Consider the following 27,915-nt stretch of genomic DNA (forward strand, 5'->3'; position numbering starts at 1 on the left):
AAGACTTAAGAAATTATCTCCATGATTCCAAGGGAGAATTTTCTTATTTCAGGAATTGAGAAGTGTGACCTTACTTCTTGCTGCTATTGTGAAGCAAAATATATGCATGTATCTCTCTTTCACAATATACATCCTCCCTTTACGACTGTACACTCTTCAAGTACTTGAAAGGTATTAAAGATAGCATAGATTTTGTTAAGGGTACAGTTTATGAAGAAAACATAGGATATTCTTTCTTTTCATTACAAAATCATGTCCACACACTGCAAAGACTTAATTTTATGCAATCTGACAAAATCCTATTCCTAGTGAAGTCAATAGCAATTTAGACATTGACTTCAAAGGGGTCCCAATTTTCATCTTGCAAGAAAACAAGTTAGTTTATGTGACATCGCTTTTAGTTCATAGAAGTTAAGTCTTTGCATGTTTCTCTTATGCAGATTTTAATAATCTTTTATTCCTGGTATTATTTCCACCAAATATGGTTTACATTTTGAGGATAAAAATTACAGAGCAAAAGAATAACAACTGATTTTTTTTCAGTATTTCAAAAAATCAAATGCCTGGAAAGAAAGCAAATGGAAAAAATGTTGTTTTGCCTTGGATAGTTCAAGCTTAGACACAGTTCATTCTCAATTTCCGCTGACTAAAACAATGTCAATGAGAATTGAAAGCACTCAATAGGTTCAGGTTCTAAATCAACTGAAATAATACTCCTAAGACGAATAATGATCTTTAGTAGCAGACCATCGTGAAGATGTACATATATTTATCTACATTGTACAAGGGTCACAGACATTAACTGGGTGATCTACAGCTTGGGAATGTGCACATCTTATGCCTGATTCTCAATTAAGGCCTAAAATCTCTCAGTTTATGGCTATTCATGGATTATAATAAAACAGCCTGCTTTAGATATCACAATTATCTGCAGAGCAACAAGACAGTTATGAGACTTCAACAAGGCAAATTTATAGAATCATCTTCAACTTCCACCGGTCAAATATTTATTAGCACTAAATGAGGTCTTACCTGTCACTGTAGGCAGCTGCAGTGGCAGTGGCAGGCTGGGCATACCGGTAGGCAGCATAACCACCCTGAAACACAAACTCACGCTCTAACTGGATTGCTACAGCACCTTAAGTAACATTTAGCAAAATTTAGCAACAACTGAGAGAGTACTGTCATGCTGTAAGTTCAGTTAAGGTGTTAAATAGATTGGAAATATTTCAGTGAATTGTTAAGTAAAATTTATCACCACAAACTTGTACTTGTTAAGATTTGTCCCAGAGATCAGGAGAAAGCAACTGTATTCATCAACATAAGGTTTTTTACAAGACAATACTGTATTCTTCCACAAGTTTTCAAGTAGCAATTGCTCTTATGAATGGTGTGTATGTATATTAATAAAGCGATGTTGAACTTAAAAGAAAAACTCAGCTAATAATCAATTCTTTTTTGTACAAAATGTGATTTATCATGTCTGGTTGATTAAACCTATGAATTTGTGCACTCAATTAACACTTAATGTTACATAGGTTTCCAATTTATACATAAAATTGTAATGAAGAAGCAAAATTCTCTTCTTCCATGAATTAACATTCAGTTGTATGTAACAGTAATTGCAGATGTTCAATTAAGCAAACAGGACAAACAAACACACATTTGAAAGGAATTGTGTGCAGTGATGCATTGATTATCAAACTGTGAAAACAGCAGAGCTTCCTGTTCAATGGACCACGGTGTTATATCAACCATTTCAAAATGATCTCAGCATGCCAATTAACAAACACAGGCCAGTCTCCACAGATAACACAAACACGATTTACGTCCCAATTAGAATTCACCACCCCATAATCCCCTGGGACAGAGGACTTTGTATTTTCTTTCCCACCTTCCCCCACCTTAACAAAGAGTTGAATAAGAAAGTATCAGATTGCTCAGCTTTGAATGAAATTCACTTTTTTGCTAAAGTGTTTGCTTTAATGGATTGATTTGGGGGGGGGGGGGGGGAAGGCTGCATTCACACAAGGTATTTTGCTGAAGCATGAAGAATAGGCTACGATGTGTCAACCCTTACTGTAACAGTAGTACATTTTTACTGCAGGAACTTTTGTGGGTTTTCTATTTCGATTTTACAAATAAAAATTCACTCTTTTCAGAAAAGCAATTTCAACTACTTTTACAAGCTATTTCCCCCCTTCTACTACTTTGCTTGGAGGAATCACTTTCATCCCTAACATGTGTAAACCTTTGTTGGTTTGAAGATTTGAAGCAGGTTGGTTTTGGAAAGCAATCATTTGGCTGATAACACCACATCACCCTAAGAATAAACATATGTTTTACATATACTGACAGCTCATTAGAAACTCCAGGCTTTGAATTGTTAACTTACTTGAGGAACATTCTTTCTGATTTTTTCAAGTGCTCACACAGAGAATAGTACTTTTACCTCCCCACTCCTGGTCAGCTCCCTGCCAGCAGCAATCGTGTCACACAACCACTGGAATAAGGCAGGTGCTTTCATAATACTATATATGCTCTCTCTTTTGCAGCAAGCTGCTTCTCTGTGCAAGTACAGAAGCATTGAGATGAAATACTTTCTCATTTCAGATCATTTGATTTTTATAAACCAATAGAAGGCTATTACTGTCAAAAATGTATAATAGGCACATATTGCTTGCAGGTATGTGCATACAGGCAATCAAATGTCAAATAATGTCACCAAGTGCAAACTGAGCCAGTAAACAGTGAGGCTGAGAGATGATAATGCAAGCTGCACACTTGGTCTGGCTTCTGCTACAAGGAGAAAGGTGAGAGATTATACAAATTTAGCAGTTCTCCCCTCCTGGTTTTTGAGTGCTAAATATAGCCCCCTTTTTTTTTTTTCTTTTTTTTTTCTTTTTTTCCCTGAGTGCTGATATGAGGCAGTACACATGGTAAAAGTATAAAGAAGATATTAAACTTGTTTTCATGATCCAGTCCTGAAAATGTGTGGCAGACTGCAAGTCATTCTGCAGCATGACATGGTTCTGTTCGCCACATGTATGACTCCTTCACTTGTCCTGCAGTCCATCTCTAAAACCCCTTATTTAAATGCGAGAGCCACTTCATTTCAATCCAACTATGCACATAATGACTCGACCATGGTACAGAATTGAGAATGGGCCACCATGAGAAGTGTCAATGTTTCGGCCTTCTTAATCAAACAAAAATGAGACAGGTTGTTCACGTACTGGCTGGTCTTAAATCTGCAGATGGTAGGCTCTGTGAGGATTGTTCTTCTTTCCTTTATTTAACTATCACTAAAAATTGGTCAGTCTCTGAAGACAGACCCTTTCTTGCTCCCTAAATATAAGAGTTACATTCCTTTTATGCTTACATTTTTATTTGCTTTCATCAAAGAATTGCTGCTGAACATTGAAGCTCAACTCTGAACTTTATTAAGATGCTTTGGATTCAACAATCAGTATGACATTTGTGAGAGTCCTGGAAAGACTGAGTCTAAAGCAATAAAAATAAAAATAGATCGAAGTTACTGAATTTGCCTGAATTCTTTAGAGAACTAAAATGCAGGATGCATTTCGTTATCAGGAAAATCATAATTCCCTACCAGCCCATGTCATGATTTCATATTTTTAACATAAGCTATCACATATTTACACATAAAAACATTCTTAAATTATTTTTATGGGGTTTGTGTTCTGCAGGTTTGGTGTGGTACTAAGTTTTCTAATTGTTTTACTTCAATTACTTCAGATGACTTATCATTGCAGCAACAAAATACTTGAAGGTACACTTCATAATGGGAATCAGGATGGGAATCCGATTCAAACCCCTGAACTCTGAACTTCTGCAACAAGTTCTGCTTTACAATTTTTCTCTAATTTTGAAGTTGGCTGATACCTTAGATGAATACACTAGTAATGTTCACTACATATACATCTCTTGGGTAATACATTAAATATTTATCTTCATGCCTTAGACTATATTGCAAAATAAAATATTTAGAACAAAAATATGTAATAATTTCATAATAATAAATAACAATTTTCAGTTCCTATGTTTTAGAAATGTTTTAGGAATGCTTTTTTCCCACTCACTCAGTACATTCAAACAGAAAGTGCCTGACTGTTATGCTTTAAATTATTATTTTGAAAATTCAGCTGAAATAATAAATTCAGCTAAAATAATGAAAAAAAATTCTATTGCCTTATCTGTGCTTCCGTATTTGCTACTTCCAAAACAACGATAATACAATGTTACAGCAGCTTAAGTAGCCTTAAAAAATTAAGTATAGAGTCAATACACTTGCAGTCTAAATATAGAGATAGATCTCACTGGCATAAAATACTGAACGGGACACTCACAACAGTAACTGTTGTATTTCATGGAATATGAAGAATATCTGTGATTTTGTGATAGAATCTGGAAAATAAAATGCAACTGGTAGACTATTCTTATCATTTATACACACAGAATCCATTTTATCACATAATTATTTGACTATTAGTATGATTTTACAAGAGTCTACATTCAGCATAATGAGTTTTTTCCATCAGTCAGTATGTCATACCTGTGGTAACTTATTGCCATACACAGGCTCTTGCAATACTGCTCTATAAAGAAACAGAAATGTAATGATTTGAATGAGTAAAAGAAAGAAGGATGGAAAGAAAGATCTAAGGAAGGAATTTAGACAAATTCTACAGAGCCACTCATTACAATTTTCCTGTCAATGTTTTATACATCTCTGTGGCTCAGGCAAATTGAAAAAGAGCAGTGGGATCTGTCGAAGATCAGTAGCCAATTGTTACAGAGAAATCTTTTTAATCAATTTTAGAAAGAAATCACAAAAATTTTAGATAAGATATAATAAAATGGAAATGAACAGAAAATCAAATGCATCTGAATTTTTAAATAAAGTCTTTATATCTGTAGTAAGAATAATTTCCACAAAAACGAGTTATACAAACACACATCTATAGATTACCAAACCATGTATACATGCGTGCATCTCCTCCTAAAATACCTAAATTACATTTTTTATCTTGATCTCAGATGTACTGACAGTGTTTATTGTAGATACAGATAAACTAAGTGACTCTAAATGATGGGTATTTTTTTCATTACTTTTTCCTATTACTAACATATTTAATATTCCATGTGAATGTTGAGAATTATTTTTCCTCAGTTTTTAATTCCTATACTTCCTTTCACTCAAGGATCTCAAAGTATTTTATGAACATAAAGTAATCAAGGTTCAAAACCTTCTCTAGTATTGAGAATTATACCTGCCTTATTAGCTACAAATAGAGGAATGGGATTAAAAATGGCATGAATTATACCCAGCCCTGCAGAATATAGAAAGTAGAAGTAGTAATTTCCTCTTCCTCCACTCATATGATATTGAGGTTTAAACAGTATTTGTTCTGCTCACGGAGTAAAACTTTGACTGGGAGAATTAAAAATAAAATATCCACCACCTCTTTGTGCTGGCTCAGCTTCTGGAACAGGCCTATGTGAAAGGTTCAATGTTATTTCCATATTGTGTTCCCAGAGGTATCTGTTGCCTCAGAGCAGCTCTTGGTAATATATCCAAACTGCCACCACCTGTATTAATTCCAACCAAATACAATCACCAGGACTGATCCAGCATTTTTTTGAATGTACTGTTTATGTCACAAATAAAGATCAGAGAGATGAAGAGACATTTCATCACTAGATCTCCAAACTTTTAAAAAGGTGTCATGGAGTGTTCCAGCACATAGAGCACTAGGAGGAACAGCCACTGCTCCTTGGGGACACTTTTGCCCTTGGAAAAGTCTTTTTTTTGTTTGTTTCTGTCAGTCACAGGAAATGGCACATCCTTCCATTTACAGCACAAAAATCTTTGGTACTTAAAGGAAAGACTTCAGTGCTAACTGCATATCCTTGCTTTTCACATTAGAACAGCACCTTTCAGGGTATCTGATCGCATTGATGGACTTCTACCTGGCATCAAGGGAACGTTGCTTAGATAATTATATCTGCTTTTTCCTTGGGAAATAAGTATGTGCTCCACCCTCAACGCTATCCTACCTTTGAGCTAAAGGTGATGGCAGTAGCTATTGATAATCTCATTCCATACCCCTGATCACAAAACTATGCCTTATTCTTGATCAGCAGCTCAGAAAAAAATCTTAAACCTATGTACTTATATGTTGTCGTGGACTCTCACCAGCTGCAGTATCACAGGTCCAGAATCCTGAGAACAGGTTAGAAAATCTTGCTGTGAACAGTAGGACTGACTAATGTACATGGTTAAACCGTATTACTGAGGGACTTCTGAAGCTGCTGATGACAGAGTTCGGAAGTTTCTCGTATTTCTTAGCCTTCCCACATTTTAGGTGTGGATTGAAGACTGACATGTTCTGAAAACATTCTTTATGACAAGGGTAAAAAAAACCAACCAGATTTAAGATAAAGCAGAGCGATAGTATAGAGCTATTATTCTAACTGCATATTTCGGCGTCTGTTACTATTTTTTTGTGGAGTGTATTATTTTCACAGGTGTCAATCTTCATCTAGGAACTTCTATATTTGCTGGCAGGCAACCTTAATTCTCTTTTAATGACTTTTTCTCTTAGTGAATCAATACTTAATTTTAAAAGGTCCTCCTTACTTCCTAATCATCTCCTTTATTTTTCCTACTCAAAGGCACATTTAAAAAGGAATTCAATAGCTCAGCTATTTCAGAAGCATTATTACATTCCATATAGAAATATATGAAATATAGAATATATTATATTACATCTAGAATCATGGCTGTTGATTTTTCATTTCTGACTGTACTTTCCACCTGTTTTTCTATTTCTATTCTCTTCTATTTCTCTGGTTAGTATTAAGCAGCTCTGGCTATTTGCTGTTCTTGGTTCACCCTGCAGTTTTTACCCAACCACATTTTATCTTTTTGTGTCTTCCCTCCTTCCTTACCACAAAATCTAGCCATCAAAGGCTATATTGATAGCTAGTTATGAAAAGATTAGCATGGTCCGTATTACTGTTGGTACTGAATGTAATCATATCAGAATGAAACCCACTTTGATATACTTGTCAATGCATATTTTTGGTCTGGCTTTTCAGTACTGTGTTCCTTTTGTTTTGCTTTCTGTGGTATTTTTAAGGTTCCTTTCTCTCCAATCCACTATTGAAACCTATATTGTTTAATTTTTTGTTCTCCTTTTTCTCACAAATCATTTGTTCTTTCACAAAGCTTCAGCTCTGCCCTTAAAATGAAAGGCTGAGTAGAACTATGTCATAATCAATTGGGATTTAATAAATAACTTGGTCCACTGCAAACTAATACACTAAGAACTCATACACTGTGAATTGTAAGGTTTCTTTTGATTTATGCCAGTTCTCTCTCTATCTCTCTCTCCCTCCCCTGCAAAATGTTTTATATGCAAGAAAGAACAAATGTGAAGAAAAATTAATTATAAAATAAGAAGCTTTGTACATTATAAAAAAATTAAACAGATTTCCAGAAGAGTGTTTTAATTCTGTCAACTGCTGTAAAGGTAAACATTCTGCTGCATTAAGAAAACTAAGAAATGCAATCAGAAATACAAAGCTGCAACTGAGTGAAAACCAATGCACCAGTATAATTATTCCATTTTCTAATGCACATGACTATTCCAGACAACAAAACTGAGGCTATACTAGAAATTAGTAATTTCTTCGATATCTTCCTCATTTAAATCACTTTCCATTTGGAAACAAAATGTTGAAGTTTGTGAGAGGGTGTGAGACCACCTAAAAATAATAGTCAATCACCAAAAGAGATATTCCTGTTTTTCAGCAGCAGTGGGTTCCAAAACTACGAACTGTTACATTAACATTTAGTTCCCACCTATACTATCACATTAAGCAATCCTGAGAAAGATGTTTTGTTGCCTTTCAGATTTTCGGGTTGGTAAACTGAGCAACATGGATGTCACATTCTTTTGACAGTTTGAAGAAATATGAAAATTGGAAACCACACTTGAAGAAATTCCACACTGTACCAGGTATCCTATATAGCTATATAGCAGCAATGTGTTTAGGTGAGATTAGAGCAGCATACTACACTTGAGTAAGCCTTTGGCAAACGGGTGATTCTCATGTGTTGTAAACAATATATTACTGATAACATCACTAAGTACATAATTACATAGGGAGAGAATTTTAACCCATGCTAATTTATATTAAATATATTTTTAATCTACACAGATGAATTTTCAGATAAGTATCAGCCTCTTTCTACTTCCATCAGAAAAACAAAACCTACTTCATCCATAAATTCACGTTGTTTTCCTTCTTTATATAAAACTTATTAAAAAAAAACCTTGTTCCCTTGGAAATAGTTCTAAAAGATTGCTGATAATGAATACAAGGAATGTTTTCTAGCACTACCTATTGAATTTTTAATATTCATACCAATTTCAACTCATCCATCTCTTTGTATCTCAACAGAGACAGTACAACAGAAGTACAAGTAGGTTAGAGAAAGTTGTCTGGTGAAATAAAGATGATACCTGTAACTTAGGACCAGATCGCTTTATCAAAATAATAACAAATGTGAAAGATTACTGGAGTATTAGTAAAATATTTTACATTTACACATAGGGTATAAGAATTAATTATTTTAGAACAGTGAAATTCAGCCTCAACCACCTGAAACCTCTTGCATACTCAGTCATAAGTAGCCTCTTCATATACATTCAAGGTAAAAACTTCAGTATTCAGAAAGAAACTTAAAAACATACTATTTAAAAGGAAATTGGTGACCAACGGGGTGAAGTAGGTAATGATGGATCCAGGGCTATAAATCCTTACTAGCAAATATAACCACTTCTTACATGATGAGCAGTCTCTACCCATTTCATTTAAATTGAAATAAGTGGATTTTAAAAGAGCAGATGGAAGTCTACTCAGATTACAGACAATACACAGCCGTATCTTAAATTTACTATGTAATTTAGCTCTACTATCACCATGGCACTTAGGTATACCCAATATTGCCTGGATTTGGGAAATCTATATCTCTCCATAAAGTATTTTCATACTTCAGGTATTAATTTTACTCAGCTTGCCTTGATTTTTAAAAACGAGCTTTTGGGGATTTGCAGAAGAATGTTTCTGCTTTGGTTTTATTTTTTCTTTGAACTTCAATTTTGAAGGGAGATGCCCTTCCACACACACACACACACACACATTTTTCACATCTTTTTGCATTCATTCAGCATTTGATTGAAGAGTTAATTCAGCTCCACTGAACAATGATAGATGTAATGAACAGAAAGGTCTTCCAATGTGAGAGATATTCTTCTCAATTCTTTCTGACAGGCAAGGGATGGTAAATAGACAAAACAGAGTCAAGCTAGGCAGCAAACTTGCAAAAAGAATGACTCTGGTAATGTACAAGGACAGCATGCACATCAATGAATACTTACATAAATGTCTGCACCATAAAATCCATCCTGGTATACAACACTGCAAGGATGCACACACAAAGAAAAACATCCATATTAGTGCATTTCCACATGCAAATGCCACCAACCCCTGCACAGCTGAGGTTAGTCTTGTCACAAGAACAGAGGGAGGGGGGAAGGAAGGCACTCTTCACATTGGTTAAGGAGGCTGGTAGTAATTATCAGAAGTGAAACTGTACCAAATACATCGTCTTATAAAGTATGCCAAATGCTTGGTCAAAGAGAGGCAAAGCATGGCAGGATTGGAAAATACTTTTGATAAGGTTTTGGGTGGGGGGTGGGGGTGTTCCTTCTTTTTTTTTTAAGAAACCACATATTGGCAGCATTTTTTCTATAAAAATTTTCAGTGGGCCAATCCTACAATCAGTTTTAATACATTAACAAAACGCTATCTCTTGAACTACTACTTTCTTGTCCTGCAATTATGTCAACCCTCTGAAACAAAGCGGTAGTTGTCATTATTTAGATGGAAAACAAAACACAGCATAAGTTTATATGGTGAGAGGAATGTGTGAAATAATTATACTGGTGGTATTCTACCCATTGGGTCAAATCTCCATACCTCAATCTACACAGAGATGAGAGTATTTATAGGTACTGCACTGTTAGCTCAATACACATTTCCGATAGTGACAACAGGTCTGTTAAGAATGTCATGGCATTACTCTTACAAAAAAGGTATTAACCTTCCTCATTCTATCATTTTACAACTTTGGTGAACATGCCAATGGTTCTGAGCTTCCCTGCAGTTTGGGTTGGATACATTACTACCTCTTATCTGAAAAAAATGTCGTATTGTTATATTGCTGTTAAAAGTTTACCCAGAGATTGCTGCATTTCAGCTAAGATAAATTGTCAGTGTAAATAGTTCAAATTTTAGGTTCTAAACCCTTCAGGATAAATGACACGGTATGACAAAGATGGTTTAAATGGTTACACTAAATAAAACTGGAACTACACAACAGTGGCCTACCAATTACACACATTACGTAAGTCCTGCGATTTTACATTCATTTGGCAGTTCTGCAACTTAAAAAGGGTATTTCCAATATCAGAATAAACCCAGGCTGTTTCGAGAGCTAAATATGAGAGCACACAATAGTTTTTTTACAACAATATTTTCAATTTAGGAATACTATTATCTAGGAATAATAGTTATTACCAAGTTGCTAGCGTAAGCTGTTTTGCAATTCCAACAAGAATTTTCATGTCAGAAATATAACTGATCTATTGAGGTCAATGACCAAAACCCACAGGGCTGAGCTGGTATGTGTCTAAGTAAGAATCACTTGAGAAAATCATAAATATGCATACATGCACACAAACCACATTGATAAAACCACATTGATGATAAAAGTTTGCTATGGAATAATAATGTGTGAAAACTCGGCTCCACTTAAATCAGAGTATCTGCCATTTGCTTCAGTAAGGTCAGACCTTTACTCATGTATTTTTCTATTTATTATGCCTGCAGAGCAAAATATGCCGAACCTGGTCTACACTGGTAGCTTTCAGAGAGCTTGCTATTTACACTGTAGTGTACCTTCATTTTGGTTTTGATATTCTGATTATTTTAAAACATTACATGTTTTTCTTATACCTGTTTGCATGTCAGAAATAAAACACTCCACGTGACTGTGAGGTAGAAGTACACAATCGTGAACAACATGGACGGAGTTTTATGAGATGATATACAAATGATACAAACTTTACTGAAGATGGAGGCCCCACAACCACAACCCTCAGTTCCTCATATCCCTGCGCCACTCATGCTGGGAGGAGATGGAGGAGTTGGAAATGAAGGAGTGAAGTTGAGCCAGGGAAGAAGGGGCGGGGATGGGGGGAAGGTGTTTTAGGTTCTTTGTTTCTAACCATCCAACTGCATTTTAATAGGCAATAATTTAAATTAATTTTCAAGTCAAGTCTGTTTTGCCCATGATGGTAATTGGCAAGCAATCTCCCTGTCTTTATGTCAACCCAAGAGCTTTTCCACCTTACTTCTCCCCCTATACTCTTGAGGAGCGGGAATGAGGGTGCAGAGGGGTGAGGGTCTGGCAGCCAGCCAAGGTCAACCCATCACAGCACATTAAAACATACTACTTTCAGTTATTATTAAAGATCGCTATTCAGAAAATAGCGCTTTTGAGAGAATATGTGTCAGAAAGGGGACCTTTTTTCTTCCTCCTCTCGGTGATCTTGGGTATACAGTGAAGATGTCGGAAGATAAGTAAGGGCTGATGCATTTTGAATTCCCAAGTGCAGCTGCTTGTAATCTTGGATAGGTTACTTCATTCACCTAGGCCTTCCTTTTACATATAACACTCAGTCATGTACAGACAGAAACTTATTTTGAATTCTAAATATGCAACTGCTTGCTAAATACTATACCAAAGGAAGTACCCAACACCTAAATGAGACATGAATGCATGACTCCGTCATTAAACATGGTAAATATTAAGATGAAGTGACAGAATCAGGCAAATGAGTATAACACTCCCAAGCAGGACATGCAGTATGAAAAGATATCAGCTGATTTTATCTTATTTCCTCCATATGGTCTTGTAGTATGACAGTGATGTTAAATATAAAGCCTCCTGCTTCTTTTGAAGTTTGAAGAAAAGTAATTCTTCACACTTTCATAGATTTTTCAGATAATATTTTCTCTATTCACTGTCCTTGTCATTCATTGACTCCTGTGACTGAATCTTACCAGTGGAGTCAAATGTATTTTCTAACAGCACCCTTCATCAGAAGGACAACATGTAAAACACCAAAAGCTATGTTTTGCTCTTGTGCTTTTCTTTCCTTCAGTATATAATTTTCCAAAGTGTAATTTGCTTGGCTTATCATCCCCTTTTCTCCCTCTGAAGCTGTAGGCAGAAAACAGATGATAAGTCTCAAGCATGGGAAGAAACTGAATGCATCACACAGGGACCCATCTCACCACAGTTCCTTTTACACTTTATATTCAAGGAATTGTCTTGACAGACAGATAAATCTTGAGTTCCTTGTAAACCAACACAGGGTCTGGAAGCAGCCATGTTACTGTAATCTGAATTACTTCACCCAGGAATGGATGATATGTTAATGCACTACCTGGAGGCACTAAAATAAGAACAACAAATTTGGGAGATTTATTCAGTTGTATTTTATGATTTTATTGTGCTAAGGAAAACTCAGAGAAGAGAGAAATCTTGATTTAATAAGAAAATGTGCATCTAAATAACATCATATGTGGCAATCATTTCCTGAAATTATTTTTCTATAAATATGAAACTGTTTTCTCACCAACTATTATACATCTGCTTGGCATGGTTTTAGCTGCTTTATTTTAGTCTCTGTGTCTTATAATAATTTTTTGTAACTATATTAAGACAAACTTTTTACTAGTTTAGATTCCACCTTTATAATATCCTGGGAGGACTACATCTGTCTTCATTATCATTTTTCTATCCTCATCTTTCAAAAGGATTGGGTTGAATAATCTATCAATGACATAAGACGACAATTCTTGACTGCACAAACCTTAGTTCAGTAACTTCATAGCAGCTGAGTATACATGGCCCTCAGCCATATACACAATCTACACAAGTTAACATAATAATCACCTTTTATATGAAACTTTTTATATGAAGCCTTCATGAAACAAATAATAGAAGAGATGCAACTACAACCTTATTTAAAATAAACCAAAGAAAAGACTGAGAATTAAAGTAACACCTTTCAACGCTCTAATAACACAACTTTCACTGTTGTAAATATAGAACTGAAACTCTCGTGTGAGGCTGTTTCAACTTCTTAGAATGTTCTCTAATTCCAGGTTCTTGTCTTTCCAATTTCAACATTTTCTGCCATGAACAAGTTATATTATCTGCTTTGGCAAATTAATTGAGGGCATTGCTGCAGAGAACAAAGCTGGAAGACATAAATCACTATGTGCTGGCAAAACACATTTTTTGTTCTAACAATTGCACATATATACAAAGCACAGAGTCCAAAGCAAGAGGAAATTTCTGTGACCCCAAAGAAATGTATTGGAAAAAACCATAACCACTGTAGTAGATGTAGTAGCTTATATTAATTATCCTTCTTTCTTAAATTCAGAATAATGTGTTGGAAAATAAAGCTTCTTTTTCATTTTGAATCAGTTAGAATGTAGCACTTCAAAACAACTATTTTAACAAAAGGGAACAGTTTCTGAATAGTCTCTGTTACATCTCCTCCACCCTCCCCAACGTCACAATTTTATTTAGGGTTGGGGGTTTTTTTATTCTTCTTTTCAAAGAGAAAAAAGCATATTGCTATCCCCTGTTTTCCCAGGAAAGACACCAGAAGTGGACATACCGACTGAAAGCTAATTCTCTGTTAGCTTCATCAGAACTGGAAGGAGCAGAGAGGAAATGCAAAGACAAAGTCATCACACACTAAACTTGTGATGAACTTGAGGCCAATGACGCTGCAATAGAAGGGCTTCTTATTAGTTTTATTAATACTGCTATCTATCTGCTAATACCAGATATACAGTGACACTGACTTTTCTTGACAGCAGTATAAAGATGGAGTATCATATTCATGATGTTTTACTATTTGGCGAATGACTTTCAAGAATGCTGAGGTACTAGCTGCTGCAGAGTTCAGAAGCCATTACAGGTATCAAAATCAGATCACCTGCTTTCGGTGGTTTGCCAAAGAGAACAGAAACTGCTTCTTTCTCCTTTTGACAATGTAAGTACTGCCAACTGCATCCAAAATCTGATATAAGAGTATCTGTACTAGTAGCTTCTGCTTTATTAGGACATTTCTTACACCATTAGTAGGCACTTTGTCAGTAAAATAGATAATCCTAGAAAGACACAGGTCAAGCCAAGACGACATTGTTTCTTACATTTATGTCTTCTTTTTTTTTTAGCATTTAAAAATTATTTTGTACAAAACACTATCTAGTACCCAGAGAGAAGCCTGCAAGAAAGGTCAAAGCAGCAGTAAGCTCAAATCCTCCCACATGGAAGCTGTCCTGAGAAAGAAGGTATGAAAGGAACTTAGTCAGCTTAAAATATCAACTGCTTTGCTCCTCAACCAAGTCACCAATCTTGCTGTGAAGTTCCCGGCGAGCCCCCTGAGATAAGCAGGCAACAGCTCATAGCTGCACAGCTACATTCTCCCATACTGACAGGCTCTGATCTCCGTGCACCTCTCATGCCATACACACCACCACCATCTCTTGCTTCTCTTCCTCCTGCAGCATAGTGTTGAAGCTGAGCTCTCCATGCAATGTAGATCTCCAAACTCTTTAAATTTCAGCATTCAGTTTTCTCACACAAATGAAGCTTTACTCCCTGTCGTGGTTTAACCCCAGCCAGCAACTAACCACCACATAGCCGCTTCCCCCTCCCCGCTCCCTGTGGGATGGGGAGGAGGATCGGGGAAAAAAAAAAAAAAAGAAAAACTCGTGGGTTGAGATAAGAACAGTTTAATAATTAAAGTAAAATAAAATATAATACTAACTAATAATAATAATAATATAATAATAACAATAGTAATGAAAAGGAATATAACAAAAAAAGGGAGAAACAAAACCCAAGAAAAGACAAGTGATGCACAATGCAATTGCTCACCACTCGCTGACCAATGCCCCAGCAGTGATCTGCCCCTCCCGGACAAATCCCCCCCATTTATATACTGGGCATGAGGTTCCATGGTATGGAATACCCCTTTGGCCAGTTCGGGTCAGCTGCCCTGGCTGTGCTCCCTCCCAGCTCCTTGCACACCTGCTTGCTGGCAGAGCATGGGAAACTGAAAAGTCCTTGGCTTAGGATAAGCGCTACTTAGCAACAACTAAAACATCAGCGTGTTATCAACATCATTCTCACACTAAATCCAAAACACTGCACTGTACCAGCTACTAAGAAGAAAATTAACTCTATCCCAGCCAAAACCAGGACACTCCCTCATTTCAGTTTCAGTAGGTTTTTATGGTACATAAATGAATTACACATACAAAGTTATGAGTAAGATGCACATTGTAGTATTTCAAGGCATTAGAAATGATGCCGCAGATGCTAAAAATGAAGTATTTTCCATGAGCTAATAAATAAGACGCTATCTCAAGGAATTAGTGAAATGCCTCACTCACAAGTAAAGGATCCATTCATTATTTATGTAGTGCTACATACCTCATGAACACTGACTTCATTTTTAAATGACACATTTTAATGCACCTGTGCTGTTCTTTGATTTATAAGAAAACAGTGGCCTTAAGTATGGCTATAATCAACGATCTTCCTCAGACCTAGCAAAGCGTGTCATATTTGCTGCTTCCCAGTTACGGTGAGGCACAGTAGAAGAGAGCCTTCCATATGAATCACACCAACTTGTTTTGCCTAATGACCACAAGATCTAGATTTCTTTACAGCCTAGGACTCGTTGTCATTTTTTAACTTTGTTGATAAACAGTTTCTAAGAAAAGGTCACAGTCAGTACCAAACAGGACACCAGTGAACAAGAACAACTACAGATTCAAGGGAGACTGAATAGAAAGAAAGCTTTTGTTACAGAGCAGGGAATCCTGAGACAGTGCTGCTGAGAGAAACGCTAGTAAGCAGCATGAGAGACTAGCCTAAGAAATACATGTTCTTAGCTTTACAGTTGATTTCCAAATTTAAAGCAACATCATTCAGTTTCAGTTCCAAAACTTTGTAATATAAACAAGAAAGTGTGAAGAAGATTATTTCAGATCAAGCATTATGTTTTATTTCAGTAATAAGCTTTCTAAGGTTAATGAAATAACAGAAAATGAAAAAGGTCATTTCAAACTTCAGCTTTATATTTTACACTTACATGTGGGTTCTTTTTTAAAAAGAAATATTTTTCTAACTAAACATTGCTGGAATTTAATGTAAATTTATAATTAAAATTATATCTGTCATTATACAAAATAAATGTCTTTTTTTTTTTTTAATGATTGAAAATATTTGAGTATGAAACTGTTTACTTGGCTCTAAGGCTGGGCTCCTTCCTTGAGCGAAAAATGAGAAATTGCTACTAATTGCAAAATAGCATTCAAAGATTTTTCCATTTTTCTTATCAACAAATGATATTCCACGTTGTTTGCTTCCTTCTGTAAGCTGATTCGTTCTCTGTGATCTCTTTATTATCTCTAATTTTCCTTGACTCCTACTCCCATTGTGAATGAAAATCACATTCTTATAATTTATTTTCATTGATTAAGGATTTTTTCTGATGAAAATTCCTTTTTGCTTCTTTGATAGGTCAGAGTACATAACAGGTGAGCACAGAAGTTACTAGCACAAGATCTAATACACTAGGCCAAGGAAACTACTTCAGAATAAAACTTCATTAATCGAACTGCAGATCAGTGCAACAGAGGTATGTATTATTTCTGTACTGATCCATGAATTACAAAAGTTGGAAATTTGTTTTGTGCATCAGAAAGCAGTGCCTTACTATAAAGCATAGGTGGATAGAGAAAATTAAATCTGCCTAATATCTGAACTAAGACCTATCTAAATTAAGACAAAGCTTACTAACTGAAATATTTGCATATTTCATACATACTGACTGGCAAGGTGAGCCCTAGATTACCAAGGGTTCATCTCAGACAGCTGGAAGTCATCAGAACAATGAGAAGATGTGACTTCTTAATGATGCAATACATGGCTCCCTCTGAAGTCAGCTTTAAGGACAGGTCATGAAGGTAACAGGTGAGATCTGTCCAACCTAACTGTCAAAGCAGCCTGCCGAAGAAGGTAAGAGTGCTGAGCTGACCTCTTGGAACCCAGTTCCAAAACACTGCTGAACCTGACTGCAGTGCAAAACTTCTGTATTAACTTACAACAAGAGTTCACAACACTTATACATTTAACTTACTACCTAAAGATGCTGAAAGTAAGCAGTACAATTACATGAGAATATATATGTATTGCACATGGCAATTTAATTCTTCCTGCTGAGTCACTGTACTAACTAAACTATAAAAATTTATATAACACACACACACAGAGCACCCACATGTGGCCCCTTAAATTAAAGCAAATTTAAGTTACTTACTGGTCTGCAAGTATTTACTCATTTTGCAAATACTAATAAAAAAAGTATTGTCCAATTCAGAAGCTGTATCACACATAGCTCGTATATATTTTCTTATATAACTTTATGAATTTGTATTAAACTAAGGTATTATGTTTGTGACATCATCAAACTGGTAGTAACCTATGTTATCTTGCTACATATTGCACTCTATGTTCAAATTTAAGAATTTCTTTTTAAACTAAGTAGAGATGAAAAGAGTCCACTTTCTTTATATGCAGTATCCATTTTGTAGCTGAGACATTCAGACTGAAATCAGCTCTCATAGGGCATTCTAAACTTGTTCCCGTCATTGCCAGGTACAAATACCCGGACTGACTCTAAATGACAGTCTGGGCAACAGAAGGATAACTTTGGTGAGACACCATCCTTGTCCAAAGGTAACTCAGGCAATCTTAAAAAATCATGGTGTCTTCCTCCAGTAGTGGTAATACTGTTTTGCTTATTAAATTAATATTATTTTGCTTATTAAATGACACATAATTAAAAGAATACACTTTTACAAAATAACCTGATTCTGTGGCATCATTTTTATATTCATTTTTAGAACATCTTATTTCTCTGAGGTGATAACTGCCCAATGTGAAGGAATAGTCAAAGAGCCTGTGCTAAATATCCTTGAAAATTTAGCTCAATGGCTGACTGACTAGATTAGCAAACTTGTCTAGAAAAAGACACGCCTTTTGGCTTAATAGAACAAAGGCTTCATGAGAAACTGAGGGAACTAGTGAAGGGCACCCATCTTCTACCGTAACGAAGTAGGAGGACAGGGTCTTGTGCTGCAAGCTCCCTTACAAGGGGATATCCACAGTGAGAGCAGATGAGCTGCTGAACAGGATTTTAGTGAGGGCGGAGAGAGAGAGATCACCTTCACTCAAAGACTTTGCAAAGCCTTCCCGACCCTTTCTCAGAAAGATCTAGTTGCTCCATAGAGAGGTAGTGGCATATCTACTTCAAATTTTTATGACAAAATACTGTTCTGGCCTGGGATCTACTAAGTTTTCTGATTTTCCAAACTTCCCAATTTCTTAATAGCTGAAAATCTTTTGACGATGTTAGGGCTTTTAAATATCATATGCAGCATACAAAATCTTTCTGTGTCAGCATTTACAGAGCTACAGGAGAATTTGTTTCTTCCTTCTTCCCCTCAAAAATATACCTAAAAAAAAATAAATCTTCTGAAATAACAGAAGATTATTGAGTTTCTAGAAATTATTACTATTAATTTCTCTCCTTTGTTCCTTAGTTTACTACTTGGTTTTAGTAAATGTAGGTCACTGACAGTGAAATCTTAAGGTACTATTTAAGCAAATGTACTGAAAAACACGTGGCCCTGAGAGAAGCACCCCAGATTTCTATCATGATAAAGATGTCAACTAGAAAAACTGAACAAACTGCAATAAAATAAAATGAAAAAAAAAAAAAAAAACCAAACCCAAAAAAACCCAAAACAAAAGACCACTGAGCCTTCAGGTCCAGAGACAACTTTCAGTGGATGATGTGAAGAAAAAGTTCACTTGATCCAACCTCCTTAATAACCAGATGTTTGCAATCATCAAAAATATATCTTTAGCTGAAACAATTTCTCTGTTCCATAGCATTCAGTTTCTAAGAGCATTTACATAACAATATGTGACATCTGAAATGCTTAAGGCCACCAACCATGGCAGTACAAATTACAGTCATTTTTCAATACTCTGTGCAAGGTGCACCACTTCCAGCACTGGGATCGGTTGCATGCTGTGTTGGTTTCGGCGGTAAGACACAATCAGCATGCACCTCGGTCACAAATCGTTTGTAGCCTTTAGAGATTCATGCTAATAGGTAAAGAGGCTGATCTCCTTACCCGCCGTAGGCTGGGATTGGAGGAGGGGGTGCTGCTGCACGAAACGTGTTGTACACCGTGCGACCTCGGCCTCTTAGATGTGCACCTCTGTAAGCAGCAGCTGCAGTCGCAGCAGGGTAGGGAAATCCTGGCACTGTGAAGAAAAAAAGAGGACGGAATGTACAATATTCAGATCAACCTAGTGTTTTAAAACAAGGGTAATGTAGCAGCAAGTTTGTGCTTATATTAAAGCTTGCCTGTAACTGGATGAGGGAGTCGCCAAATAAGTAAATTATCAGTCTTTTAACCAGAGACCTCATCTTTTTACACAAAATCTTTGTATGCAAACAGGAGACAGCAAACTGGGAATTTAGATGGCAGTATCATCGATGGCTCTGATTCTCTTCGAAGACACTATTAAAACTAATGTTGACTGGTTTAGCCAACACTGCTACCAGGAGACTCTTGAGGTCCAAGTCATTCAGTTCAGGCTCAAATTTATAATGTCAGAGACATTTCCATCACATTGTTGGATCTATCTTCAAAAGTCAGCCCTGCTTTGAGCGGAGGTGAGATGTTAGACCAGGTGACCTCCAGTGATCTAAATTTTCCAGTGATTTTACCAATCGAACAGAGCCTTACTTTTGTTCAAAAGTTGATTAACTGCGTCTTAATTGTGTATGAAGGGAAAGAAAGACAGGGCAAGAGTTTTCTCAGATTTTGGGGGTGTACCTTGTTCATAACAGTAACCGTTATTCCTTTAAAGGCAAGAGTTGCATAGTTTGGAAATATCTATCTGAATTCAGATAATATTCAGACCCAATAGAAACAATTTAGACATACAACAAAGAAATTAACTCAGACATTTTTATATTGTCATTGCAACTAAGTGTAAACATTAATTACCATTCCATGTGAGACTTAAAACATTTTAATCAGAAATTGAACAGTAATACAGGACTACTTAGAGGTTTTTTTCTGTAAAATGTCTGTAAAACTTCTCTCTTCATAAAAGTTTTAACTGAAAAATTAAAAAAAAACAAAACCTTTCCACTTTACTTTCTCTGCCAGTTTTTTAACCAATACTTCATTACTTCATTTCTCCTTTGTACATATATTGCTAGCCAATGTTAGAACAGGTATTTTTTGAATGAACTCATCACTGAGACAGAGAAAATCAAATCCAGCTCTGTTGGCACTCAGGTTACTTCAGTTGTGCTTCACTGTGTTGAATTTTTTTTCAGTATGTAAATAAAGAGATAAATAAATATTGTTTAGCAAAGCCCTAATAAGAAGCAAGCAAATGGAAGTAATGATGTATAAAACAGAAAGTTTTTCAAGTCTGAAATATAAATTTATTTCAATCCACATTTGTCTTTCATCTGTTTTAGCATTAAATTTTAAAGGAAGCCTTGAATTTGAAAAAGAAAATGAAAAATTCACAACTTGTAGATGTTGCTGGCTGAATATATGAAGGAAAATACTGTAATTATGGTGACTTCTCCATTATTGCCCCACTACTGTGGCTTTTGGGCTTTGCTAGGTCCTTCTGACAAAAAGGTTATACAGTAATTCTGCAAAGATTTAGCTGTCTGTGATACATCATAAAACAACTTATGGCAATACAAATAAATTAAAAGTCTTTTAAAAAGTGTCAATACTGTATTTTTATTCCTCTTTCTGTAAAAAGAATGTGTGTCAAAATCAGAATGAAGAAGCCTTAAAGAAATAGCATCATGGAAAGCATTTTTGGGGGGAAAAATGAACATATATATCATATACTTGAAATTCGGATGCTGTAAGTACTTTTGCATATGCAACAACATTGAATATTGAACAGTATAAATACAGTAGTGCTAGAATCATGACCTACTGCTCAAACCATTTAACTTTTGTCCTTTTCCTTTCCAAGTAAACAGTCTTGCATACAAATGAGTACAATGTGCATACAAAAATGTAAAAGATAATTTTCAGTGGACTGAAGATATAAGCAAACATTACAGTAAAAAGATCTGCAGGCTGTGCTGTAGTTCCTCTGATAGAGTGGACTGCCTCCCCATACTAACAGATAAACAAAGGTGCAATGCTCTAATAAAATTTCATAGATGGAAGCTGGCAATAGATGAGAAAAACATGAGGCTTGGACATCATGGTGTCGTTGTTCACTCCTGTCCCTTAGAGAATGTACTTGTGAATGCCACATGCTGGAGACTTCCTGTCTTGGCTTCAGTTAGGTGATGCACACAACATACATTTTAAACGGTCACTTAACATAACTATAATCATGTCTGTTACTTCTGTAAGAGGAACAATGAAGTGGACTCGTACTCTCCAGCACGGAAAGGAAGTGACTGTGGGAGCTACAATAAAGCTCCACAGTCGTGAATAATGGAGAAAATATGGGAAATGGTGGCTCTTCACCCACACAACCTCTAATTAAGTCGCCCTGGAACTTTCTGCCACTGGATGTTATGGATGTTAAAAGTTTAGAAGTTTACATGATTGAAAAGGATGAACAAACAGTTTTTCTGCAGAGAAACATCACCTCTGGTTTACAAAAACACTCCAAATTGTAGAAAGCTAGCAGAATGTTCAAAGAAGTATATACTTACACACTAGCTCCAGTCTTACAAATTTTCTTTAGGCATCCAGCTTTTGCTCCTTTCCAAATACAGGGTATTGGACTAGATGGAGAACTAATCTAATCCAGTACGATTATCTTTGTTATAAGAGTAATGTTTAGCTGCAGCCTGCCTGCATTAGAAAAATGACTACTTTCCACCTAGTAGATGGTAATTTCTAGAAATAAGTTTCTCCAATAATTTGAGAGTTAATTTGTGCCTTTTTTTTAAGTCATGCAAATAAATAAATAAAAAGAAACAAACCCAACAAAACAGCACTGAGAAGAGTTCGCCTAAGCAAATGGGGAAAAAATGGACTTGAGAGTCTGGCCAGGAAAAACTGATATCTGAAATGGTGGATATCTTAAATGATAAACCTGAAGGTTGGTATTCTGTACCTAGCTTTAAAAAACTGTAGTCTTTAGGAACACTCTTAAACTGCCAAGATTAAGAGAAATTTCTCTGACCTAAAAGCCACTGACAAAAAATTAATGAAGTCTGACAACCTTTGAGCAGTTTGGACAACTTCTGTAGTTCTCTACATATTGATAGAAAACACACTTTCCCAAGAAAAACAGAAGCAGTGGTAAAGAAAACCAAACCAATTCAAAAAAGTCTAAGCTCAAGCAATGTGAGGTATCTAACAATGTTGTGGGCTTGCAATACATGGTCTGGAAACTCCTGCTCTAAGATCTGTTTCAGCAATTAATTCTTTGTAATTAACATCTATGTTTGGCAATATTTAAAGCAGTTGTCTTCTTTCAGTGAAACTCTCAGGGTTCTAGACAATCTTTCTGCTGTAAAATGTACTGTTTGAAATTAACTCACCAATTCCTTCATACAGCCACACACCTTATATACGTGTGTGAAGAATGGACCTATCTCTTGATTTTCAGAAGAAATGAGTAAATATAGGTCTAATGAAAACCAGCTGGAATTGTGCAGAAGTTATATTGGAGACACTGAGGATATAACTCTGTGAAAGCATGAACTCCTAATGTGGTTTGTGAGCATTTTTTTCCTTTGAATTATACCATTCAATCCAGCTTTCACGCAGACATATTAAAATATATATTTTGCAATAACTGAGCATCTATCCTAAATACTCTTTATTATTCATGGCGGTCACACCTTGGAAAAAATTACAAGAAGGGTCACTGACCTTAAATCTTTGACAGTGAATGGTTCTCTACAAAGAAATGCCACTGGAAAAGCAGAGTGCCCCCATCAATGAATGAGTAAAAAAACCATACACTATTCTAGAAAAATAATATTACATTTTTATGAGAAAGAAGGTTTTCTCTTATGAAAGAGGAGAAAAAACTAGAAGATAGAGACAGCAGGAAGAGTCACTTAGCCCATAAGTGTTTGCCAAATCCAGAACCCATAACAGAGGCTCAGCGTTCATGGGAGAGCTAAGACAAGAGTGATTTCTACCATTTTCAAAGGATCTGCAACACAACGAATGTGTTAGAATGAAAAGCCTGAAGTAATGTAATTGTTTTGCTATGCTTGCCTTGCATTGCCTCCTTAATAAAATCATGAAGCATGAAATGTCTAGAGTAAAGCAAAACTCTAAAAAAGCTTGCAGAAGCAATTAGAAGGTAGAACGATGATTTGGAGTTCTGTCAGGAAGAGGGTAAGACATGATGGAAACTAACCCTGAGAAATGCAGAACTAAGAGCGGCATTGCAAGGTCTTATGATCAAGTGAGGTCTAACAGTAGAGTTTATCTACAACAGAATTATATCCATCCCAAAAAATTGATTTGGGTCAGTCTGAAAATCAGAGTATCTGAAAACATGCCTTCTATTTCCAGGTAGTAATATTAAAGTTTAAGATTAGAGGTAAAATAATCAACAAGATCATGTCACCCTAGATTTGAGTTCAGCAAAAAAAATTACGCTACTTCAGCCCAGCTGAGAAATCAGATGGTTAGGAATATGTACTAACCACAGAATTTATTTTGCTACCAGCTTTTTAATATCTTCACCCCAAAATAACCAGCAGAAGTGGCACCATTAGAACACAACTGAAGAATGGACTTCATAAAAACAATTTTATGAAGAAGGCTCTCCCATCAGGAAGCATTAAGTGCTATTAACCAGCCCCAAAAGTAATGAATATACTAGCCAGGAGGGGTAAAGATTTTAATGACTTACAGTTTGTAGGTCAACCTTCCTTAGTGCCTCAGTGCCAAACTGCTGAAACTCAGTCAGTGAAAATGCTATTATAACGGGGTTGCAAATGTGTTTGTCTCTCAGCAGGAAAGCATCTGAGTCCACTTCTAAGCAAAAGTACCTTAAATTTATCAAAGTAATTCGATGACTGGAATTATTCTGATCTGTGATGGGGAAAAGGCACATTTCTCCAACTACACATTGATCATATGAGGTGATAATATATGAGGTTAAAAAAAAAGAAAGACTTTTCTAAGGACTATATATAATCAAATATCAAGCCAAAGAAACAATTTACATTCTCATCTAATAGCCCCAACAGTTCTATAGTTATTCATTCAGCTATTCAAATATGAATAAGACTACAATGGCAACAACAAAAAAAATCAGTTCCTACACTGGAACTGCAATTTTACTTTTTTGAATTAAAAAAGAAGAGTGAAAACAATATGCTGTGGAAGTGCTTGGCTTTGCTTAATATAATTATCCAAAAGCATACAAATCATCATTAACTACAGCCTAAATGAAATTTTTTTAGGAACATTATGTTGGTAAGATTCCTTCTTTAAACTTATTTGTCCTATTTTTATATTTAAAAGGATAATTTTTTTAAAAAATGTATTATTACAATGACTATTGTACAAGAAGTTCTGTCTTCTGGATACACTTTGTAAACATGGAAACACTGTCAGGGTATCTCCTTCATTGAACTTCAGTTTAGATCTCAAACGTGAAATCTGGTCAGCAAATTGCAACATATAAGCAAATAAAAAGGCCTTTGGAATTAACAGGATTCATGTTAGTGTATCAGTAAAATTTAGGTAACTAATGATTTTATATAGAAAACAAATATAAGCATGAGGGAAAGAAGAGGAACTTAATCTTTGTGTTCACAGATGAAATTTAATCAAATCTTAATGTCTCCCAAAAGATGCAATATAAGCATTGGTTTTATTAATTTTTTATTAAACGAACATGACAAGTAGGTGCACCTTCTAGGCACCATATCTCAACATATGCCTTGGAAAACAAAGACTGAAGGAACAATGACAAAGTTTGAGTTCCCAAAAGGAGGAATATAACCTGGTAAAAAATACTTAAGGGTTATACACTGTGTATTAAAGTTTTAAAGCTTTGGGATAGATGGAAGAGCAGCAGATGCAAAAAACAACAGGGGGCAGATTTTGTATCAAAGCTATAAAAATATACAGCCATTTTAATGGGCAATTATTCTTTGCATTTGTGCTGTGGTTTGAATTTGTATGAGAGTGCCATATGCCTCAAGAAAGGTGTGCCATCAAAATGGATGAACGAGTCTACCTCTCATCACTCCTAATCTCTCCTTCTTCGCGCAAACTAGCAGGTCATCCGCCATCAAGAGTTTTCAAATATTTTATGGTGAAGAATTTTAATGTCACATCATGTTTGAATCAGTTTATTGCTAATTTACTGCAACATAGTTTAACTGTTAGAAAGGCAGGGAGACACATTTACATTATTACCATAGTTCAGGAGGACCCCTGTTGAGGAAACACTTCAGAAGTGCTGGACAATAAATTAAAAACAAAGAGATATAATGGGTAACATGCTGAGAAAGGCTAAGCAGAATAATCTATATGTTATTAACTGAGATTTCAGGAACAGAATCAGGAGTTTATCCCAATGTATGCTGTGTAGTGAGTTTTCACTTCATCATAATAGTAATAAGTAGTATTACTTGGCATTCTTTAAAAGAATTATAAAAACTGTGTTAAAGAGGATGTGTGCAGATCTTTGCATTTAAATACACAGTCCAAAGTACAGTGCAAGTAAAATTTAAGCTCTATTACTACAGATTTTAACATAAAAAGGCTTTTTAAAATTATATATATATATATATGGATTTTAAAATTTCAGGGTAAAAAAATCTTTAGAAAGTTCACAATATTTAAAAATGGCAAGCTAAAAATGCATTTTTTCACCTGTCACTTTTGTGAGATGATTATCCCTGGGACCTAGTTGTGAATTAACTGAATTCAAAGGAAATTTGCCATATATGTCAAACACAGTCACAACTGGTCACTTCTATTTCTTTCATTCACAATCTATTTATATTTTGAAACACATACTTAAAATTAGTAGAACAATTATTTCCTTACTATTGTACAAAAATATATGTCAGTATTAAACACTATTGTTTAGGAATTAATAAATCTGTATTTTGGACAAACTGTTACTTATAGGACATTCTCATTTGAAATGCATTGAAAAGGAAAACAAAAATCTCTAATTAATGTACAAGTCTAATCACCATTCTCCACATGGAAGAGTAATTTTTCACTGTTCATTTGCTCAGTGTAATCTCAAAACTGACATAACAGAAAAGCAATGGCCTATAAATCTGCTCTCATTTGTTTCTTTAATATTCATATTCCATTGAACTACAGCTGCTTGTTGCTGCAGTCTATTACAACATGCAAAACTGTCGATAAAAATATTATGAAAGGCAAGATGTGTTTCTTCATGGCTCTGTGTGCCATTTATTTTGAAAAAAACAACAATAAATGACTCATGGATTGTCCCTTAGTTTGCTGCACGCTGGGCGATTAGTGATTAATTACCTTGCTGCAAATTGACATGGCACAAGGAAATTGACACAGCTCTGATTAATTAACTTTTTATGTGAGACAGTTACTTACAAAACACTGCACACTGTAATTGAATCCCTATACACAACACTACTGCATTAAGTTTCCAGTCAAATCCAAATTAGCACCAAATTTTACATAAATTTGGTGAAACTTTTTATAATAAGGTATAGCCTGAAAGATTACGTAAATATTTCTAGAAAGAGGACAGACAGCTGCTTTAAGACACTGCTTTCAACTATTTCATCCTCAGACACAGGCAAAATAAGATTTGTTAGATTTTTCCATACCAAATCACCAACATAATCAAATGCACTCAAAAAACATACCTAAAATATTTCAGTAAAAAGCAACCTCCTATTTAATGTGCTTATTCTTATGTTAAATCGTAGGAAGACACTTAACTGTTCCAACAAAACTTTTTATTTGGTTATCTTTAGCTTAAATTTGTTTCCAGATCTAATTGAGCTACTGTTTCAACAATGACTTGCATATACTGAATTCACACTTAGTTTTCTTTACAATTATTTTATGTATGTATGGAATTACTCTTTTTCTCTGCCCTCCTTTGTTTCATCTCCTTTAATATACCAATAAACAAACCACCATTGGTTTCTATGTATCTTGATACCATTATATGCCAGGAATTTATAACCTTTGGAGCAAAATCTTGATGCCAAAGCCTGGAAACTGTCTCATCTTTTTGTCTAACCTTTTTCACTGTGAGGGTGACTGAGCACTGGCACAGGTACCCAGAGAGGCTGTGGAGTCTCCATCCTTGGAGATATTCAAAAGCTGTTTGGATGTGGTCCTGGGCAGCCTGCTTGAGGTTACACTGCTTGAGCAGGGGAGGTGGACAAGGTGACCTCCAGAGGTTCCTTCCAACCTCAGGCATTCTGAGATTCAGTCATTTGGTGATTCTGTGATTATCAGAAATCCCCATATATCTCATCCTTATTTTACTGGACTGTATATGCAGCGACCTGAATCTCTCAGACATCAAGGGATTTCTCTTAACACACAGGAAAAAATGGAGGATGTGGA

General features: G+C 35.5%; 1 protein-coding gene across 6 annotated transcripts in view; it reads right to left on the reverse strand.

Annotated features, from left to right (window-relative positions):
* The window catches only part of RBFOX1 (RNA binding fox-1 homolog 1), a 1,343,363-nt gene that overhangs the window by 29,949 nt on the left and 1,285,499 nt on the right, over positions 1-27,915 (reverse strand). For all 6 annotated transcript variants that reach the window (XM_050906339.1, XM_050906343.1, XM_050906345.1 and 3 more), the window contains 3 exons: positions 19,465-19,597; positions 9,474-9,513; positions 1,033-1,097 (listed from right to left, as the gene is read on the reverse strand). In XM_050906339.1, the coding sequence (XP_050762296.1) occupies positions 1,033-1,097; positions 9,474-9,513; positions 19,465-19,597 (238 nt within the window). The remainder of the gene's footprint in view (positions 1-1,032; positions 1,098-9,473; positions 9,514-19,464; positions 19,598-27,915) is intronic.

This window comes from Gymnogyps californianus, chromosome 15 (genome assembly GCF_018139145.2).
Source record: "Gymnogyps californianus isolate 813 chromosome 15, ASM1813914v2, whole genome shotgun sequence".
NCBI lineage: Eukaryota > Metazoa > Chordata > Aves > Accipitriformes > Cathartidae > Gymnogyps > Gymnogyps californianus.